This window comes from Otolemur garnettii, unplaced genomic scaffold (assembly GCF_000181295.1).
Source record: "Otolemur garnettii isolate 467f Iridium unplaced genomic scaffold, OtoGar3 scaffold00100, whole genome shotgun sequence".
Classification (NCBI taxonomy): domain Eukaryota; kingdom Metazoa; phylum Chordata; class Mammalia; order Primates; family Galagidae; genus Otolemur; species Otolemur garnettii.
The window spans coordinates 5,932,814-5,953,960 of NW_003852495.1; the positions used below are offsets into that span (position 1 = coordinate 5,932,814).

The 21,147-nt window shown below is 52.2% G+C and overlaps 1 protein-coding gene across 2 annotated transcripts in view; it reads left to right on the forward strand.

Moving 5' to 3' along the window:
• WDR62 (WD repeat domain 62) overlaps window positions 1-18,095 on the forward strand; it is a 53,776-nt gene extending 35,681 nt beyond the window's left edge. Inside the window, exons 16-32 of one of the 2 annotated variants that reach the window (XM_023516915.1) lie at window positions 626-701; window positions 2,584-2,695; window positions 2,787-2,850; window positions 3,082-3,219; window positions 5,656-5,789; window positions 8,260-8,312; window positions 11,328-11,546; window positions 13,701-13,828; window positions 14,156-14,259; window positions 14,766-14,876; window positions 15,222-15,399; window positions 15,672-15,761; window positions 15,896-16,037; window positions 16,118-16,150; window positions 16,292-17,009; window positions 17,553-17,710; window positions 17,797-18,095. In XM_023516915.1, the coding sequence (XP_023372683.1) occupies window positions 626-701; window positions 2,584-2,695; window positions 2,787-2,850; window positions 3,082-3,219; window positions 5,656-5,789; window positions 8,260-8,312; window positions 11,328-11,546; window positions 13,701-13,828; window positions 14,156-14,259; window positions 14,766-14,876; window positions 15,222-15,399; window positions 15,672-15,761; window positions 15,896-16,037; window positions 16,118-16,150; window positions 16,292-17,009; window positions 17,553-17,710; window positions 17,797-18,060 (2,722 nt within the window). In that variant the 3' untranslated portion in view covers window positions 18,061-18,095. Of the gene's footprint in view, window positions 1-625; window positions 702-2,583; window positions 2,696-2,786; window positions 2,851-3,081; window positions 3,220-5,655; window positions 5,790-8,259; window positions 8,313-11,327; window positions 11,547-13,700; window positions 13,829-14,155; window positions 14,260-14,765; window positions 14,877-15,221; window positions 15,400-15,649; window positions 15,762-15,895; window positions 16,038-16,117; window positions 16,151-16,291; window positions 17,010-17,552; window positions 17,711-17,796 lie in introns of both variants that reach the window. The other variant, XM_012809088.2, reaches the window with a different exon arrangement.
• The last annotated feature ends 3,052 nt before the right edge of the window (window positions 18,096-21,147 follow it).

The window sequence follows — 21,147 nt, forward strand, 5'->3', positions numbered from 1 at the left end:
GAGGGATGGAGGGATACAACAGATGTTTCTTAGAAGCTGGACTCTCCTAGGAGCCTTTGTGGGGTGACTGAGAGATTCATTCACCTGCATTTCCTGAGCCCCTAGCAGAGCTGGAAGGTGTCAGGATCATGGCAGTGGCTGGGGCAGCCCCAGGCCCTCCTTCACAGAGTTCACAGTCCAGTGAAGGGGACCAGACAGTGACAGTACAGAGTGGTCAGGGTTGGGACAGAGAGAGCCCTGTGGGGGCCCTGAGGAGACCCCCAACCCTCTGGGGATCAAGCTGGAGGAAGGGACATCTGAGCTGAGTCTGGGGAGACTGTGCAGGAGTGAGCAAGGGCAGGCAGAGAGCATGCACAGGACAGACCATGCAGGGAGCCTCTCCGTCCTCCGCTGGCTCACTGATGGGATGGCAGCCATTAAGCTTGTGTGGTTTCACGGCCATGACCCTGGTACCTTCCAGCCCTGCTAGGGGCTCAGGGAATGCAGGAAACTCAGGTTTCAGTTGAGGCATCAGATGGGGACAAGAGGTAGCAGGGGACTTCCAGGGAAACCAAAGGCGACAGGAACGAGGACAAGAAGGAGAGGGTGAGCAGGGCCCTGATGTTTATGCTTGCCCCTCCCCCAGGATCTACAACACCGTGAGTGGGAAGCAGAAGAAGTGCTACAGGGGCTCCCAGGGAGATGAAGGCTCCCTGCTGAAGGTGAGAAATAGCCCCAGAGGAAACCTCACACAGATACCCACACACAGGCCCCTGTCTGTCTGCTGCCCTGATCAGCCACCTGAGACCTATGTCCTTGATGCTTAATCAAAGGATCACACACTGGCCAGCACCCACTGAGGTCTGGTTAACCAAGGATGTTTGGGAGGATCTATGGGGAGGGCACCCTGACTGCTTTACCTTCCTTTTTTTTTTTGAGACAAAATCTCACTTTTTCTCCCTTAGTAGAGTGCCATGGTATCATACTTCACAGCAACCTCAAATACCTGGGCTCAAGTGATCCTCTTGTCTCAGCCTCCCAAGTAGCTGGGAATACAAGGCACCCACCACAATGCTCAGCTTTTTTATTTTTGTTTTTTGGGACAGTCTCATTTTGTCACCCTCAGTTGAGAGCCGTGGTGTCACAGCTCACAGCAACCTCAAACTCTTGGGCTTAAGTGATTCTCTGGCCTCAGCCTCCCAAGTAGCTGGGACTACAGGTCCACCACAACACCTGGCTATTTTTAGAGACAAGGTCTTGCTCTTGCTCAGGCTGATCTCAAACTCATGAGCTCAGGCAAAACACCTGCCTCAGCCTCCCAGGGTGCTAGGATTATAGATGTGAGCCACCAAGCCCAGCCTACCTTCCTTTTTAAAATAAGACACAGAGGGCTTGGCACCTATAGCTGAAGCGGCTAAGGCGCCAGCTACATACACCAGAGCTGGCGGGTTCAAACCCAGCCTGGGCCTGCCAAATAGCAATGACAACTACAATCGAAAAATAGCCGGGCACTGTGGTGGGTGCCTATAGTCCCACTACTTGGGAGGCTGAAGCAAGAGAATCGCTTAAGCCCAGGAGTTGGAGGTTGCTGTGAGCTGTGACACCACGGCATTCTACCCAGGGCGACAGCTTGAGGCTCTGTCTCAAAAATAAATAAGAGACAGAGGCCAGGCCAATGGTCACCCCTATAATCCTAGCACTCCAGGAGGCCATTGGGAGGATCCCTTGAGCTTAGGAGTTCGAGACCAACCTGAACAAGAGCAAGACCTCCATCTCTAAAAAACTAGCTAGGCATTGGGCTGGGCGTAGTGTCTGACACCTGTAATCTTAGCACTCTGGGAGGCTGAGGCAGGTGGATTCCCTGAGCCACAGGCACCACTCATGCCTGGCTATTTTTTTGTTGCAGTTGTCATTGTTGTTTTAGCTGGCCCAGGCTGGGTTCGAACTGCCAGTCTCAATGTATATGGCCAGTGTCCTACCCACTGAGCTATGGGTGCTGCCAAGATAACTTCTTTCATGAGGTGGCTCTATGGAAGAATTAAGTTTTTACTCATACAGTGCTCAGCACAAGGCCTGGCTCCCATTGTTACTACTGTGGTGGTGATTAATTTCTTCACCCATAAAATGAGGGAAGGGGGCTCGGCGCCTATAGCTCAACCAGCTAAGGCGCCAGCCACATACACCTAAGGTGGCGGGTTCGAATCCCCAGCCCGGACCCGCCAAGCAACAATGACGGCTGCAACCAAAAAATAGCCGGGTGTTGTGGCGGGCGCCTGTGGTCCCAGCTACTTGGGAGGCGAAGGCAGGAGACTCGCTTGAGCCCAGGAATTGAAGGTTGCTGTGAGCTGTAATGCCACGGCACTGTACCCAGGGGGACAGCTTGAGGCTCCTGTCTCAAAAAAAAAAAAAAAGAAAAGAAAATGAGGGAAGGGGTTCCTCCCCTACCAAGGGTGGGTGTCGTGAGTGTTCTCTGGAATAATTCCATGTACTGTGCATCTGGTACAAGGTGGGCCCAGTCAGTGAGGTCTGAGATTTTGGCCCAGACCAAACTCAGTTGGGAATATATAGGCAGCCTGAGTGACATACGGGTTTCTTTCCTGTCAGGTCCAGGTGGACCCCTCTGGCACCTTCCTGGCCACAAGCTGCTCTGACAAAAGCATCTCAGTGATTGACTTTTACTCGGGCGAGTGCATTGCCAAGATGTTTGGCCATTCAGGTGGGAGTGCCTCTCTGCTTGGGTCACCTCCCCACCCTCCACACAGCCTGTGATTCAGAAGACGAGGGCATCTTCTCTGCTTTGTTTGCAGAAATCGTCACTGGCATGAAGTTCACCTATGACTGTCGTCACTTGATCACAGTATCTGGAGACAGGTGGGACCAGCCTGGAGGCTGCCCTGGCTGAGCCTTCCTCCAGGAGTGGGTGGGACATATAAAGTGGGGAGAGGAGGGGCTCCGACACCGTGACCACTTGTGCGAGCCCCCATAGATCTGCAGATCCTGGAGGAGGGCCTGGGGCATGGGGCCTTGGCTGCACAGGGCCTCATGGCTCCCTCCTGTGTTCACTCCTCCTCCCCTTCCCGCATCTCTCTTTGGCCTCTGCAGCTGCGTATTTATTTGGCACCTGGGCCCTGAGATCACCAGCTGCATGAAACAGCACTTGCTGGAGATCGACCACCGGGACCAGCAGCAGCAGCAGCAGCAGCAGCACACCAAGAGCAGAAAGTGGAGCAACCACCCCAGGTCCTGGCATCCCCCATCCCTCATCTGTTCATTGGAGGGGTGTCCCCAGCCCTAGGCTCATGAGAAGTGATACTGGGGACATATGGCTGAGACAGCACTGGGCCCTGACCACAGTACAGTGGAAGTGACAAAATTCAAAGTTGCAGCAAACATACATGAGAAGGGTTTTGAAGTAGAAAAGCAAAGTGCTTGGTGAGCCGCTCAGCACTGTGATGTGGAAGGAGAGGTTAGGGAAGGGTATAGTGGAGCTGAGGTATTGTTCTCTTACTCTTGATTTTTTTTTTTAGTTTTTTTGTTTGTTTTGAGACAGTCTCACTCTCTTGCCCTGGGTTGAGTGCCATGGTGTCATAGCTCCCAGCAACCTCAAACTCTTGGGTTTAAGTAACCCTCTTGCCTCAGCCTCCCAAGTAGCTGGGACTATAGGTGTCCACTACAACACCAGGCTTTTTTTTTTTTTTTTTTTTTTTTGAGACAGAGCCTCAAGCTGTCCCCCTGGGTAGAGTGCCGTGGCATTACAGCTCACAGCAACCTCCAACTTCTGGGCTCAAGCGAGTCTCCTGCCTCCGCCTCCCAAGTAGCTGGGACCACAGGCGCCCGCCACAACGCCCGGCTATTTTTTGGTTGCAGCCATCATTGTTGTTTGGTGGGCCTGGGCTGGATTCGAACTCGCCACCTTAGGTGTACATGGCTGGCGCTTTAGCCGGTTGAGCTATAGGCGCTGAACCCAGGCTATTTTTAGAAATAGGATCTCGCTCTTCCTCAGGCTGGTCTTGAACTCTTGAGCTCAAGCAATCTGCCTTCCTGAGCCTCCCAAAGTGCTAGGATTACAGGCGTGAGCTACCACACTCGGCCTAAGCACAAAACCTGTTTTGTTTTGTTTTTTAGACAGAGTCTCACTATGTCACCCTCAGTAGAGTGCTGTGGCATTATAACTCACAGCAACCTCAAACTCTTGGGCTTAAGCAATTCTCTTGCCTCAGCCTCCCAACTAGCTGGGACCCACCATCCTTGGTGCATGTGACTGACACTGTAACCACTCTGCTATGAGCAGTGAGCCCACAAAACCTGTTACATGTGGAATGAACTCATATTCTAGTTTTTTGTTGTTGTTTTTTGGAGACAGAGTCTCCAGCTGTCACCCTGGGTAGAGTGCCATGGGGTCACAGCTCACAGCAACCTCAAACTCTTGGGCTTAAGTGGTTCTCTTGCCTCAGCCTCCCAAGTAGCTGGGACTACAGGTGCCCGTCACAACACTTGGCTATATATTTTTTGTTGTAGTTGTCACTGTTGTTTTAGCGGGCCTGGGCTGGGTTCAAACACGTCAGCCTCTGTATGTGGCCCGCACCCTGCCTGTTGAGCTATGGGTGCCACCCATATTCTAGTTTTTGGGTTTTTTTGTTTTTGTTTTTGTTTTTTGAGATAGAGCCTCAAGCTGTCCCCCTGGGTAGAGTACCATGGCATCACAACTCACAGCAACTTCCAACTCCTGGGCTTAAGCGATTCTCCTGCCTCTGCCTCCCAAGTAGTGGGGACTACAGGCACCTGCCACAACACCCAGCTATTTTTTGGTTGCAGCCGTCATTGTTGTTTGGCACGCCTGGGTTGGATTTGAACCTGCCAGCTCAGGTTTATGTGGTTGGCGCCTTAGCCACTTGAGCCATAGGCGCCGAACCCATATTCTAGTTTTGTTTTGTTTTTTTGCAGTTTTTTGGCCGGGGCTTGGTTTGAGCCCGCCACCTCCAGCATATGGGGCTGGTGCCCTACTCCTTTGAGCCACAGGTACCTCCCTATTCTAGTTTTTAATTTTAGGCTTTGGTTGGGAGAGTTGCTCATTTTGAGTGAGATATTTTGGTGTTTTTTTTTCTCTGTCTGCCTCTGGATTTGCCCCTATCTGTGCCCATCCATCATGCGCCTTTGCCATTGCCTTGTGCCCCATGGGGACCAGGTGGACCACAGGCCACCCCTCCTGCAGTGGTCCTGTAAATATCACAGATCTGGGCATCAAAGGAGTGGGCAGATCCCTTTGGCTTTTGGTGTTAAGGGTCCTCCCATCCACAGCTATGAGCCCAATCCCTGTTGCAGTGCCAAGTGTGTTTGCATTTCCTGTAGTCCAAAGGAGCCAAAATCTCACGGCCACCACCTGAAGAGAGCCCAGGACTACCACCCCACCATCTGCTTTACTTTCTGTCCCATTGCTATGACCCTTGGAGAATTTGTCTCATTTCTGAGTCCAGCCTTTGTTATACCTCATTCGCTGCGGCAATGTGTTTCTTTCTAGGGGAGGGAGTGTGTCAAGTGAAAGACTGCCCGGGACCATTTTGACCAGAAGCCAAGAATATTTTCACATGGAGCTTAGCACACGGTGTAGCCCTGGGCACATCCCCGCCACCTCATTTACTTGTGCTCTTACCCTACGGTCCTCGTTTCTGGCTTTAGACAGGAGACATATGTATCTGTTCCCAGAGAGATTCGCTCCCTAAGCCCTGGAGAGCAGACAGAGGATGAGCTGGAGGAAGAGTGTGAACAGGAAGATTTGCTGAAGACCCCATCCAAAGAGAACCTGGATCCAGGTCAGAAAGGGGCCTGTTTGCAACTGTGTCAGTGTAAGGGAGCTTCGTTAGATTTTGTGCACTACTTTGTGGCAGTGCCTGGCACACACAGAAGCTTGTTAATCATGTCAGTCAACACTCTTTCAGGCTGGGCGGACATGGTAGCTCCCGCCGGTAATCCCAACACTCTGGAAGGCTGAGGTGGGTAGATCCCTTAAACTCAGGAGTTCGAGACTAGCTTGAGCAAGAGTGATACTCCATCTCTACTGAAAATAGAAAACCATCTAGGCATTTTGGTGGGTACTTGTAGTCCCAGCTACTTGGGAGCCTGAAGCAAGAGGATCTCTTGAGCCCAAGAGTTTGAAGCTGCAGTGAGCTATGATGATACCACAGTATTCTATCCAGGGCGACAAAGTAAGACCCTGTCTCAAAAAACAACAAACAAATACAAAATCTCTTTCAATATTACAGCAACAAGGTTCTTTGTGGCTTTAGCTGGAAAGGGAAATTTTGGTTCATGTATCTGAAAATCCAAAAGGATTGGCTTCAAGCATGGCTGGGTCCAGGTAGTGAGGGGAGTCACCTTCACTCTAACCAGCTGACTATAGGTAGGGAGTATTAAGGGGCTGGGACTTCCCTGGGAAAAACAGGACAGGGTGCTGTTAACCTGAAGGCAGATAGATTCTATTATTCAGCAGAAGGAATAGTAGTAGCTCAGCAACTTTCTAAAAGGCCAGGCTCCCTAAATTTCTACCCATTTGCATAGGCCCTCATGGTTGCAAGATGGCTGGTTAAGTTCCAGGCATCAGAAACATACTGAAAGAGGAGAGACCTTCTCTCCTGAGAATCTCCTTCAGAGAGGAAGCTCTTTCCCAGGATGCCCTAGCAGGCTTCCCTTTAGGCCTCATTGGCCATGAGGCCAATGACAACTATGACAGGCTGGGAATAGCGACCAGCACTAGGTGCTTTCAGGATGGTTCACGAGCTCTCCAGCAAGGGTGAAATAGGCAGAGGCTGACTGGCAGGCAACAGCAACGTGAGAACTCAGCCATGAAAAATCAGACATTACACAGTAAACTGCTTTTCCTTATTGCCACCCTCATACCCAACCCATTATCCTCTCTGGGTTGGCTACTTGGACTAATTTAGTGTGGATTCTTTTTTTTTTTTTTTCTGAGGCAAAGTCTTACTCTGTTTTCCTGCGTAGAGTACCTTGGCATCACAGCTCACAGAAACCTCAAACTCTTGGACTCTTGAGTTCAAGCTATCCTCTTGCCTCAGCCTCCCAAGTAACTGAGACTACAGGTACCTGCCACAATGCCTGGCTATTTTTTTAGAAATGGGGTCTTACTCTGGCTCAGGCTGGTCTCAAACCTGTGAACTCAGGCTGCCTCAGCCTCCTAGAGTACTAAGATTACAGGTGTGAGCTACCATATCCAGCCCCATAGTAGAGTTTTTTTTGTTTTTTGTTGTTTTGAGACAGAGCCTCAAGCTGTCCCCCTGGGTAGAGTGCCGTAGCATCACAGCTCACAGCAACCTCCAACTCCTGGGCTCAAGTGAGTCTCCTGCCTCAGCCTCCCAAGTAGCTGGGACCACAGGCGCCCACCACAACTCCCGGCTATTTTTTGGTTGTAGCTGTCATTGTTGTTTTGGTGGGCCTGGGCTGGATTCGAACCTGCCACCTTTGGTGTATGTGGCTGGCGCCTTAGCCACTTGAGCCACAGGCGCCAAGCCCATAGTAGAGTTTTTTAAGTTTCTCTCCTCCAGGCGGATATTTAAGTTTTTTCTAATTTTCACCATTGTTGTAACTGAGGCCATACTGACCACTCCTGGGCTTCCTCTGTGGGCACATGTGAAGGTTTCTCCAGGGTGAGGCCAAGGGTAACACTATTGGGTCCTGGGGTTAGGACGCATTTTATTTTAAAAAGAACCTCAAATCCAGTTACCACCCCACCTGGCATTGTGTTAGGCACTTTGTTTTGTTTTGTTTTGAGATAGAGTCTCAAGCTGTCGTGCTGGGTAGAGTGCGATGGCATCACAGCTCACAGCAACCTCAAACTCTTGGGCTCAAGCAATTCTCTTGCCTCAGCCGCCCAAGGAGCTGTGACTACAGGCGCCACCACAACGCTCAGCTGTATTTGTTGTTGCAGTTGTCATTGTTGCCAGTTTTGAACCCACCAGCCTTGGTGTATGTGATCGGCGCCCTACCCACTGAGCTATGGGCGCCGCCTGTATTAGATTCTTCATTCCTGCACACTTTCTGGCTAACATTTGGTAGTACCACAGGTTAAGCATACAATCTTGGGTCAGACTTATAAGTAAACCCTTGTGTCCCTTATTGAATTTGCATTTCCCTGACAACTAGTGGAGTTGAGCATCTTGTGATCTGTTGCTCCCTGTATTGCCTCTTGGGAGAACTGCCTCTGTGTGTGCTGCCCATTCGTCTGTTAGGTATTTGTCCCTTTTCATGGACTCTCATGTGTCTCCCCAGATCCTCGGTGCCTGCTGACCAATGGCAAGCTGCCACTCTGGGCAAAGCGGCTGGTGAGTCTTCCAAGAGAGAGGGATGCCTCAGGACTGGTAAAGGAGGGTGCCCTTCCCAGCTCTTCTTTCTTCCGGGGACCCTTTTCTCTTTCCTCTTCTTTCACTGGAGAAGCTCTGTCACTTGTTCAGTTTCAGCTTAGACAGCCCTTCATTCACACACGCCCTGTGCCAGGCGTCGCTCTGGCCGTTGGAGATACAGCACTGAGCAAGGCGGACACAGTCTCTCCCTCGCAGGCATATTTGCTGGTGTGGTGAGCAACAATATCCACATTCACTGAGCAGATTACGTAGGTTGTTGGGAACTGATCAAGAGGGAAAATAACGGGTGCTGGGGGATCGCAATTTTGGGTAAACAGAAAGGGCCTCACTGAGAAGATGATATTTGAGCACAGGCAAAGCAAGTGAGACATGGGGAAGAGCGTTCTAGGTCGAACAGTCCACATGTTCAAAGTCCAGGAGGCAGAACTGTGCTTAGCTTCTTCAAAGAAGAGCAGGGGGGCTGAGCTGCCTGACATGAGGTAGATGAGGGCCAGAGTGGGGAGGAAAGGGCTCAGGTAACAGGGCCAGACAGAGCAGGGCATGTGGGCTGTGGGGAGTTCCCTCGGCACCCCTCATCCTGCCGCATGTTTTTTCCCAGTTAGCACTGAGTGAGATAGAGCCAAGGGTGGCCTCTGAGCTGAGAAAGGCTGTGCTCCAACTCAGTGTCACCAGGTCTCTGTGGGAAACAGACTAAGGAGCCAGTAGTGACCCAGGCAGGAAGGTTAGAGGCTAGACCAGGAGGAAGAAATAGTTAGATTCCAGATTGATTTCAAAAGGAAGCCAATCAATTGCATATGAGGGAAAGAGAAGAACCAAAATGATAAGATTGAATGAGTGGCTGCTGCCTGTAGTCCCCTCAGTCTACTTGGGAGGCTGAGGTGGGAAGATCACTTGAGGCTAGGAGTTGGAAGCCCACTTGGGCAGCACAGTGAGGCCCCACCTCAAAACAAAACAAAACCCAGCAATGAATGATTGTTGATTTAGACTGGTAGGTTACTCAACAGCGTAGTCCAGCTGTGCCACCGGATCTTTTCTGCAGCCCCCATCTTCCTCCCTCCCCCTCTTCTTTTCCCTGCAGGGATAGGGGTGGGGGAGTGCTCCCTCCACACGCCAGCCACCATTGGTCTTTGAGAAAATTATCTTTTTTGTTGTTGTTGAGACAGAGCCCTACCCTATGCCCCTGAGCAGAGTGTGGTGGCTTGGTAGCTCACTGCAGCCTCAGACTCCGCCTTATGGGCATCCTGCTGCCTCAGCCTCCAGAAGCCCCTGGGGTGCCCAGCTGGGTTTTTCCATTTTTTTCATGAGTCAGGGTCTCACTCTCGCTCAGGTGAGTCTCAAACTCCTGAGCTCCAGCGATTCTCCCTCAGCCTCCCACAGTGCTGTGATTACAGGCATGAGCCACCACGCCCGGCAAGAAAATTATCTTTTAAAAAGTAGGCGGGGGCTCGGCGCCTGTGGCTCAGGTGGCTAAGGCGCCAGCCACGTACACCCAAGGTGGCGGGTTCGAATCCAGCCCGGGCCGCCAAACAATGACGGCTGCAACCAAAAAAATAGCCGGGCATTGTGGCGGGTGCCTGTGGTTCCAGCTACTTGGGAGGCTAAGGCAGGAGACTTGCTTGAGCCCAGGAGTTGGAGGTTGCTATGAACTGAGATGCCACGGCACCCTACCCAGGGGGACAGCTTGAGGCTCCTGTCTCCAAAAAAAAAAAAAAAAAATAGGCGGGCATTCTTCCTGTCTTTCTAAAAAAAGAAGGCGGGCATTCTTCCTGTCTCTCTTTGGGATGCCCCCATCTCGCCCTCTCTTACTCCTTGCTCTCTGCTCTCTCTCTTACTCATCTCTTCCCCCTACTCTCTTCCCTCTCTCTAATAAAATTAAATTTATACTTTTATATCCTAAAAATAAAAAATAGACTGGAAACAGAACCTAACAGACCTAAACATGAGGTCTGAGAGTTTATTTGAGGAAGTGTTCTGTTTTGTTTTTTTTGAGACAGGGTCTCAAGCTGTTGCCTTGGGTAGAGTGCTGTGGCATCATAGCTCACAGCAACCTCCAACTCAGGCTCAAGTGATCCTCTTGCCTCAGTTTTTCTATTTTTTAGTGGAGACGGGTTTTGCTTTTACTCAGGCTGGTCTCAAACTTGTGAGCTCAAGCAATCCACCTGCCCCGGCCTCCCAGGGTGCTAGGATTACAGGTGTGAGCCACCACCCCTGGCAAGGTACAGTGCTTTACCCGCACCTCAAGTCAAGGCCTAAGTCAGGTCTTCAGGGAGAGCCTCCCGTGCAGACCAGATCCTGGTGTAAATGAAATGACATTCAAGAAACATCCTAGCACACTTATAGACTCAGCCTTTCGCATGTATTATCTCATTTAATCCTCACTGAGCTACAAGCTTCTTTCCATTTCACAGATAGGGTAACTGAGGCCCAGGGTTACACAACTAGGCATTAGAAGATCCAAGATTGACCTGACATAGTCTGGGTGCAGAGCTATGTTCTCAAACTACCACCCCCAACTACTGTCTCAAGCAGCAGCTTTGGGAGGAGGCTGGGTCCAGGTGGGGGCTGTGAACACAAAGTAGCTGTGCTACAGGTGTGTTTGGATGGCAGAGCTAACAGAACCTGTAGGTGAAATACACCATGAAGTATAAGGGACAGAATAATAGAGAGGAATGAAGGACAATCCTAAAGTTTGGGGGCTGAGCAACTGGAAAGAGTAATAAACAGGAAGGCTTTAGGAGCCGTGGGTCTGGGGAAAATCAGGGGTTGAGTTTTCAACACGTTAACTTTGAATGTAGTGCAACTGCCTGTACAATTCTGGCATTTAAGAGAAAGTTTCAGGCTGGAGATAAAGGTCTGGAAGTTATTTCTGAATGGTGTTTAAAGTCCAGAGACTAGATGAGGTCTGTGTAATGTCTGTGGCCCTCTTGGAGTTGGTGAACTCTTAGCTGGCTGCCTGACTGTCCCAAATCCTTCAAGCTAGGAGATGAGGATGTGGCAGACGGCTCAGCCTTCCATGCCAAGCGCAGCTATCAGCCACATGGCCGCTGGGCAGAGCGGGCTGACCAAGAGCCCCTCAAGACCATCCTGGATGCCCGGGACCTGGATTGCTACTTTACCCCTATGAAGCGTGAGAGTCTGGAGGATTCTCTTCTGGTCACAGTGGAGCCACAGAACCTGGCAAGCCTGCTAAACGAGGTACATCTGCCCACCCCAACCTGGCCTGTAGCCCCTGTACCACGACCACACATCCAGGAGTTGGGGCCTTAGTGCTCTGGTTTGAAAATAAGGCTGACCCCCGACTCCATGGGTACAGAGAGTATTTAATGACATGGTGAAGGGTAAGCAGGTAAGTCCCAGGCCTGGTGTACCGTGGGACTTCCCAGGAAAGACAGAGAAATCACTGTCACTTAGAAATTAAGAGCTTGAGCCCAGGCTCAGCGCCTGTGGCTCAAGCAGCTAAGGCGCCAGCCACATACACCTGAGCTGGGGGGTTAGAATCCAGCCCAGGCCCACAAACAACAATGACAGCTGCAACCAAAACATAGCTGGGCATTGTGGCGGGCACTTGTAGTCCTAGCTACTTGGGAGGTGGAGGCAGGAGACTCACTTGAGACCAGGAGTTGGAGGTTGCTGTGAGCTGTGATGCCATGGTACCCTACCCAGGGCAACAGCTTGAAACTCTGTCTCAAAAAAAAAAAGCTTGGGCCCAACCGAGCACAGTGGTTCACACTGTGGGAGGTTCTAGCACTCTGGGAGGTTGAGGCAGATGAACTGCTTTAGCTCAGGAGTTCAAGATCCCCATCTCTACTAAAAATAGAAAAACTAGATGGGCATTATGGTTGTGGGAGGTGCCTATAGTCCCAGCTACTCGGGAAGCTAAGGCAAGAGGATCACTTGAACCCTGGTGTGTAAGGTTGCTGTGAGCTATGACACCATTGCACTCTACCCAGGGCAACAGAGTGAGACTCTGTCTCAAAATTTAAATTAAAAAAACAAACTTGGGCCCATAAACAGGCCTGTACCTAAATAGAAGACTCTTGAGTAGATAAGAGCCTTGGCTCTCCCCTTTTCTGGCTGTATGACTTGGAGTAAGAGACTTATCTCTCTGAGCTTGAGTTTCTAAAAAGTCACCATAACAATCTCCTCTGCCACGGGGGGCTTTTACAAGAATCTACTTCTAAGAACAGGGCCTTAGCCCTTAGCAGTCATAGGCAGCTTTAGCTCTTATTCTCTATTTTCCAAACACAGTTCTTTTTTATCTTATTACATAAATTGTCTTCATTGTATAATATACAGTGATGTGCACAGGTCTTGGGTATGTAGCCTGAAGCATTACCAGTGTAATTCATAGGTAGCCACCACCCCAGTCATAACATAGAGCATTTTACAGCTTGGCGTCCATAGCACAGTGGTTAGAGCGCCAGCCACATACACCAAGGCTGGCAGGTTCAAACCCAGCCCAGGCCAGCTAAACAACAATGACAACTGCAACAAAAATAACTGGGCATTGTGGCAGGTGCCTGTAGTCCCAGCTACTTGGGAGGCTGAGGCAAGAGAATTGCTTAAACCCAAGAGTTTGAGGTTGCTATGAGCTGTGACACTACGGCACTCTACGAAGGGCGACATAGACTCTGTCTCAAAAGAAAGAAAGACCATTTCTTACTCCTAGAATATCCCCTTGTGCTCCTCCCGGTCAGTATCCCCAGCCAAGATAACCCCTATTCTAGCCTCTCACCATAGATTGGTTTGCCTGTTCTTGAACTTCATGTAAAACACACCCCAAGAGAGTCAGACCTCTTATCGCAGTGGTTTTCAACCTTCCTGATGCCGCAGCCCTTTAATACAGTTCCTGTGGGTTGCCACCCACAGGTTAAGAACTGCTGTCTTGGGCGGCCTGTGGCTCAATGGGTAGGGTGCCAGCCCCATATACTAAGGGTGGCAGGTTCAAACTTGGCCCCGGCCAAACTGCAATAAAAAAAATAGTGGGGCATTGTGGCAGGCACCTATAGTCCCAGCTGCTCAGGAGGCTGAGGCAAGAGAATTGCCTAAGCCCAAGAACTGGAGGTTGCTGTGAGCTGTTTGATACCACAGCACTCTACCTAGGGCAATAGAGTGAGACTCTGTCTCAACAAAACAAAAAAAAGAAGAACCACCTCTGTCTAATCATGTTTGGAGCCATAGCTGTGCCTTATCTGTGAGGGAACTGATAATACAGGGGAGCATAGAACGAGCTCACAGGTGATAAGCAGGGCACTTGGCACAGGCTGGCTCACAGCATCCCCATTCTGCCACTATTGGCCCTGGGTGCTGTGGCTGCCTCAGAAGCACTATGCTCTCTTCACCTCATAGTCAGAAAGTCCCCAGGAGAATAGCTGCGGGCATCCCTCCTTCCTGTCTCAGCAGAGGGAGTCATCCGAGGCCAGTGAACTCATCATCTACGCCCTGGAGGCGGAAGTGACAGTCACAGGGATGGACAGGTGGGTGTCCCTTGCACCAAAAAGGAGCCTTAGTAGGAGGGAGGAAGCCTCAGCTGACAGGTACACCGTAAGGGCCCATGCTCTGCTTTCCCACTGGGCCTGAGGGAATGGGGACAGGTGAGGCCTGGATGGGGCAAGAACCTAGCCCTGTGGCCTCAGAGGCAGCCTCAGTTTCCATGGTTCCTGGGGGAAAGAGGCATTTGGAGGAGGCATGAGGGGCTGAGGCAGTGCTCCCCTAGGAGGAGGGTGTGGGTACCTAGGGCTTCTGGGTATTTACAAGCCAGTGTGGGGCACTGCTCTCTCTCTCCACACCCACCGGCACTACAGCGAATACTGCAACAAGGAGGCAGAGGAAGGGCTTGGGGACCAGCACGGTGACTCCTATCTCCGGGTCTCCTCCATCAGCTCGAAGGATCAGAGCCCACCTGAGGGTGAGTGGGGCAGGCAAGGATCCTGTGATGGCCTTGTTGAATCAGCCACAAGTGCTTTTCTGAGCACTGAGAGTGACTTTGACCCAGTCCTCCTAAAGCCTAGAGCGGGGGTCCTCAAACTTTTTAGACAGGGGGCCAGTTCATTGTCCCTCAGACCGTTGGAGGGCCGGACTGCGGGCCCCGGGATGAGTCGTCTGCTAAGCAGGACAGGCAGCAGTGGCAAAAACATCTGGCGGGACGCATATGGCCCATGGGCCATAGTTTGAGGACGCCTGGCCTAGAATCTGTCCCTAGATGTGGTCCTTGATGTTTCCTGAGGAACCAAGAGCCCAACTGTCCGCTGGCTGAGGACCCAGCTCTGCTACCTCCGTGATGCACACAACTTTGCTTGTCCATACAAATGGGGAGCAGGCACTGTGGTCATCCCGTTCTCCACAGAGAAGCTGAGCCACTTGCCCTGCTCTCCCAAATAGCCCCAGTCCTGACCCCACCCTCTGCCCCTTCAGACTCGGAGGACTCAGAGGCTGACTTGGAGTGCAGCTCTGCCGCTGCCTGTTGCTCCCCTCCACAGCCTGACCCAGACCCTCGGTTTGCCATGGCAACACCCCCAACACCAGGTAAGCAGGGCCAGACATGCCAGCCAGGGCCCAGAGTAAGAAGCTTGCCTCTCTGAGCTTGGATTTCTATAAAGTCATAACCATGTCAGAAGGCTTCTACAGGAATCTAGTGCTGTCTTCGGGATGGTCACAGCATGTATCCACTGGCTGCACACCAGCCCCAAACTTGGTGCTCACGGAGCCTCAGTCCCCTGGGCCACAAGTCTTTCTTTCTCAGGCTGGTGGCAATGGGGTGTGTGATGGGCGAGTCCAGCTTTCTCTAGCGTCAGGTGGCACCTGCTGTGACTCACAATGTTTACAACTTCTTTCTTCTTCCACCCTCCCTCCCCCGTCACCTCTCCCTAGAATGCCCAGGTACCACAGGAGAAGAGTTGTCCCAGCCTGAGGGGCTGGGCTTATCCAACAGCTCCCTGCCCCAGACTCCTGAGCAGGAGAAGTTCCTCCGCCACCACTTTGAGACGCTTACTGACTCCCACCCTGAAGGTAAGACCCTGCCCTACTCTGAACCCTGCCTGGGCTGTCTGTCCAGTCTGGGCAGTGCGGACACTGCTGAAGTGGGGCTGTCCCTGGAAGGGCGGGGTGGGGAGCATACCTTTCCTCTTAAGGACTGAGCCGCGCAGCTCTCCCTCTCCCTGCTTCGTTGGCTCCTGGGTGTACATGTTGCCTTTGTTGTTGGAGTTTTCTGGGGATCTCCCTGCTGCTCAGTAGGTCTGCCTGGGTCCAGGCCTGGTTAGATGCAGGAATTCTGAGGGTCCCCTTGGCATCATCCCTAGAGCTCTTCCATGGGTCCCTAAGAGACCTAAAAGCCTCTGAGACCGAAGACTACTTCAATCCCCGACTGAGCATCTCAGCCCAGTTCCTCTCGAGCCTCCGGAAGACATCCAGGTAGAAGCTGGTAAACCCTCACCCCTCCCTCCAGCTTTCCATACACCCTCCCCCTTTAGGCAGGGCTATGTCCCTCAGGCACCCCAGGGCAGGCTGAGTGAGTAGCCCTCTCCCACCTGGCTTCCTCCCCATAGGTTCCCCCACACCTTCCCTCCCCAGCTGCCCCAGCACCTCATGAAGTCTCCAGAGGTCAAGCCCACAGACAGAGGGGGAAGCCAGCCCAGAGCAGAGCCCCTGAGAGCAGGTACTGGCTATACCTCCCCAGATGGGACCAATGTGAGTATTGGGGCTCCCTCCCTCGAACAAAGGGCTGGGAGCCAAGGGGCCTCAGTCTCACCTCAGAGCTGTGCTTATAGATCCTCTCAGTGGGGGAGGCTGAGGAGGCCCTGGTGCCCACTGAATACCCTAAGCCCACATGAACAATCCTGGGTTTCTCAGTAAGTGGCCCTTGGTGCCCAGCTAATCTGTAGGGTATGTGTATTTAGACTCTGCATCCCCCCTGGGTTGGACTCTGCCCATCAGCTCCACAGCTGGCTGTGAGAGCACCATCGGCTTCCTTTTCAGCTCCCTGCCTGACAGACCTGGCGCCCCGTGTCCCTTCCTCTTCAGTGCTGCCCACTGACAGGAAGCCTCCAGCGCCAGCATCAGTGCCCACCCTGGGCCTTGCTCAGGGTATCCACGTCCCCTCCACCTGTTCCTACATGGAGGCCACTGCCAGCTCCCGGGCCAAGGTGTCACGCAGCATCTCCCTTGGGGACAGTGAGCGCCCCGTCATGGCTGAGCTGGCCAGGCCCCTCCGAAGGCCGTCATCCATGGGGGAGCTGGCCTCCCTGGGCCAGAAGCTCCAGGCCATCACTACCACGCCAACATCCAATTCAGATAGTGAGGGTCAAGAGTCTGCCGTGCACTCCTGGGGCAACCATGACGCCCGTGCCAGCCTAAGACTGACCCTGTCAAGCGTCTGTGACAGGCTGCTATTGCCCCAATCCCTGCCAGACCCACCCACCACCGGTGTCTGGTCCCAGGAGCCTATGGACTCGCAGTCTGATGTCACAGTCGCAACAGCCAGCTTCCCAAGCCCTAGCCCGGTGGATGTGAGCACCCTGAGGCTCCACGGCTCTGCCTTTCTCCCAAGGTTCCCAGCCTGTGAGCCCTGCGACCCTCCTGCCCAACCTAACATCCCCCAGCTTCCAGAGGCCAGGCCTGGGGCTCCTGATAACACTGTCACCCTCCTGGAGCACTCCCCTGGTGAGTACCACTCTGGGAACAAAGCATTGTCCCCTAAGCTCAGCTCCTGTTCTAGTTGGCTGGACTCCAAAGGTAGACACTTGACCCAGCCACAGGGACTGTGCCATTCATTCCTTCATTTATTTACTTAAGTATTTAATATTTGGTACCTTCTGGGATTTTTTCAAGGCCCTAGGGACATGGGACATGATGGTAAACAAAATAACAGAAAACTGACATCTTCCCTGGGGGTGATACGTAGGCAAAGTCCGTAAGGAAAGCGTCAAATGTATCATGAAGTGACATGTGCTGGGGAGAGAGATAAAGGGGTCAGGGAGTGAGAAGGGTGTCAGTGGTTGTACTTCTAAACAAGATGCTGAGGAAAGGCTTCTGAGAGGTTACATTTGAGCAGAGACCTGCAGGAGGGGGAGGATGGGCACCTGGGGACTGAGGGAAGTGTTCCAGACAGAGGGACAATACCTGGAATCAGGCCAGCCAGCCTGGCCTCTCTCCAACCAGCTGGAAAGTAGCTGCATCTTGCTCATTGCATCCTCTTTACCCTAGATGTGCTGAGACTGAGCTGGGGCAGCCCTGGGCACTGGGGTGAGCCTGGGGTGCCAGCTGAGGCCTTGTCCCCTGCTCCCCTTGAGCTGAGCAGTGTAGGGAACATCTTGCACAGGCTGCAGACTGCCTTTCAGGAAGCACTTGACCTCTACCACATGGTAAGCCAAGGCTTGGGGAAAGAGTGGAGGGGACTCCTTGGGCTACCAGGCCCAGGTGACCTTGACAAGGTTACCTTCCCTCACAGCTGGTCTCCACTGATCAAATAGACGCTGGGCTGCAGCAGGTACAGACTGAGCTTGCCTCCACCTTCCTTTGGATCCACAGCCAGCTGGAGGCCAACAACTGGCTGGTTGGGACTGACGTGGCCCCAGCTCAGGCCTCCTCCAGACCCAGGCCCCCCTCCCCACCGACCCTGTGTCCCCTGGCCAGCCCCGACTTGCACGCCCTGCTGGAACACTACTCCGAGCTGCTGGTGCAGGCTGTGCGGAGGAAGGTGCGGGGGGACTGAGGGCCAATAGCCCTCTTCACCACAGCCCAGCTGCTTCCAAGGAAATAGGTATTTTAAGTAAATAAACTGACTGCTTGGAGGAATAGTTCCTGGTACCTATCTGGCCCCATCCACAAGGCCCTCTTCAGGTGGCTTCAGGGGAGGGTAGAGGATGCTGCTAAAAGGACAGCCTACTGCGGCTTGTGTTTGCTTCATACTGGGCCCTGTTCCAAGATTCTATCAATGGGGAGCCTGGGACCAGCATTCCCAAGAAGTTTGGAATGATGACCCAGGGGCCAGGCCTACTCCCAGCCCACCAAGCTACAGCAGGGGGTTTGTGTGTGGTCCTTGCCCAGTGGGGCCCACCAGTATCCCAGGGATGGGCCAGCCCTTCTGTGCTCCCTACTGATGCCTGAGGACACACTAGACCTGTGGTCACCAGGTGCCTGACTTCACCTGCCAGTCCATGTTTTGCCATGTCACTGGTTTGTGGCCCCTGGGCCAGACCCACTGGATCCTACAAGGTCCAAGCTGTTACTGTCCCCATCTGCGACAGGAGAAGCTGAGGAGAGACAGTAACAGGCTTCCCACTGGACAGTCCTCAGAGGCCTGGGCCACCCAGCAGCTGGAACCAGTGACTCCTTTGCTAGGAGGAGTCCTACATCCTGTGACTTCCTCACACTCATGCCAGCTCCCCCTGGCAATAGGCATCTAAGCACATGGTGTATCTACTAAGAAGGCCATTCTCATGACCACAAATGTCCCTACTGTCCCAAGTCCCTATAAAAAGGAAGCCAACAAGGGCAAGACTTTGGGAAAGCACAGTCCCTCTGCCTGGCCTGCTGTAGCCTCTGAGTTCTCACTGCTCTGTTCATGGTTGTGGCCTATCAGAAGCAGGCTCAGAATGACTCTTTCCCAGGGTCCCAGAGCTGAGACTCAAACCTGAGTTTGCCTGCTGGCAGAGCTGGACCCTTCAATATGAAGACACAGCTTCCTGCTGCCATACATAACATAGCACACATCAGGGTAATTCTTGTATTTCAAAACATCCTGCCAGCTCCAAGGCGCCTGTCACTGTTCTGCACATCTCCCCTCATGGCCATTCACCTTCTAGAGAGCAAAACAAACAATGGGAATTAGACCTATATCTGTATACATGTAATCATAGGTAGGCTAGGAGATTCATCGTGCTTGCTGAAAGGTCAGGGAAGGACTTTCTGAAGTGACATTTGAGCTGAGGCTTAACAGAGGACACCTCGGGAACATGTCCAGGCAGTCAGAACAGCCAGTGCAAAGGCCCTGTGGGGACTAAACAGCATGTGTAAAGAATAGCAGCAAAGCCAAGGGGGCTGGAATGGAGTGAGCAAGAGGAGGGGAGGGGAGAAGTAATGGGCCCCACCAAGCAGGGCCATGTTCATAACATTTAAGTTCCAAGAAATATTCACAGCACAATTTTTTTCTAAATAAAATCCCAGCTTTTGATGTTTGGAGAGATGTCCAATATGGTTTATTTCTCAAGGCTCGCTCTGCTTGTGTCAGGGGGCCAAGGGGGCCCAGAGCTTGTGGGCAAGCCCAACCTCTGGAGGCTCCCTCCAGGCCCACAGGACACCGTCACAAGACTGGAAACTGATCTGCCTAATTTGGCTATTGTTTCCCCAGATCCCTGGGCAAACTTTGGTATCAAGCCCACCAGACACCCAGGAGACTGGCCATCTAGGGCCTTTGTCCCCCTTGGAATTACCTTTCCTTCCACCCTGCATGATAGTAAAGCCTTAACCCCAAGTAGCAAACACCTGGTTTATACGACCCAAGCTATAGGGACAGACATTGATTACTCTTGATTATGTCATCCTGGGCCCATCCTCTTCCTTTCCTGCTCTGCCACCCTCTGGGAGTCAGTTTCACACTCCAGTTTAGGGCCTCACAATTGTAACATGGCTGCTATAGCACCAAGCAGTGCACCCTCATCCAACCAGAGCAGAGGCATGAAGCAGAGCTACCCAAGGATAGCAGGAAAGAAGTCCCAAGTCTTCCCAGAGGCCTCCCTGCAAGCAATGGGAATGGGGAGTGTTTTGATTTGTTTAGACCATCTCTCCTGTCCTGGGTATGTTGTTGCTCGAACAAAATTGGGTTCTCAACAAGAGAAGGAGGTGGGCTGGTAGTGAGAGAAGATCTAGTGTGGCTGCCAGCCCCCCTCCCAAATGTCAAGTCTTCAACCCTGAGAGGATCATACTTTTCCTTCAACAAACCACATTAAGAAGGCACTGCTGGGAGGGCAGTGCCTGTGGCTCAAAAGGGTAGGGCGCCGATCCCATATGCTGGAGGTGGCGGGTTCAAGCCTGGCCCTGGCCAAACTGCAACAAAAAATAGCCAGGTATGATAAGTGAAAAGCACATATGTCTGCCTCTACCATTTCTGAGAGTGAGCATGTAGAAATCTTGCCTGGCACAGTTCAGGAGAGACTGAGGCAGAACTCCATATGGCTTGGCACCAAGGAGGTAAAATTCCTGCGCCCAGACCAGGGGGCTGGAGCGTGCAGGCACATCACTGGCTTGTCGCCAGGATCTCTAAATTGTGGTTTTGCAAGGTTAAGATACTGCCTCCAGATGGCTTGAGGCTGAGAACAATTGGCCTTTTTTCCCCCTATCTATCAAAAACTGGGCTAGGGAGTTAACAGTCTGCTTCTTCATGGCTCCTATTTGAGTATAATAGATAACTTATAAGAATGTGTCTCACTAAAAAAGTCTGTTTTTTACAATATGTTAGTGAGGTAATGGTATGAATATTCATTTACAACATGTTCATGTGGCACTGGCTGTTTAAGCTGGGAAGAAATAAAGATTTTTGCCAGGCATCCTCAAACTACGGCCCGTGGGCCACATGCAGCCCACCTAGGACATTCCATTCATCCGGCCCACTGGGTGTTTTTGCCATAGCTGCCTGTCCTGCTTAGCAACCGACTGGTCCTGGGGCCCACAGTCCGGCCCTCCAACAGTCTGAGGGATAGTGAACTGGCCCCTTGTTTAAAAAATTTGAGGGCTCAGCGCCTATAGCTCAACCGGCTAAGGCGCCAGCCACATACACCTAAGGTGGCGGGTTCGAATCCCC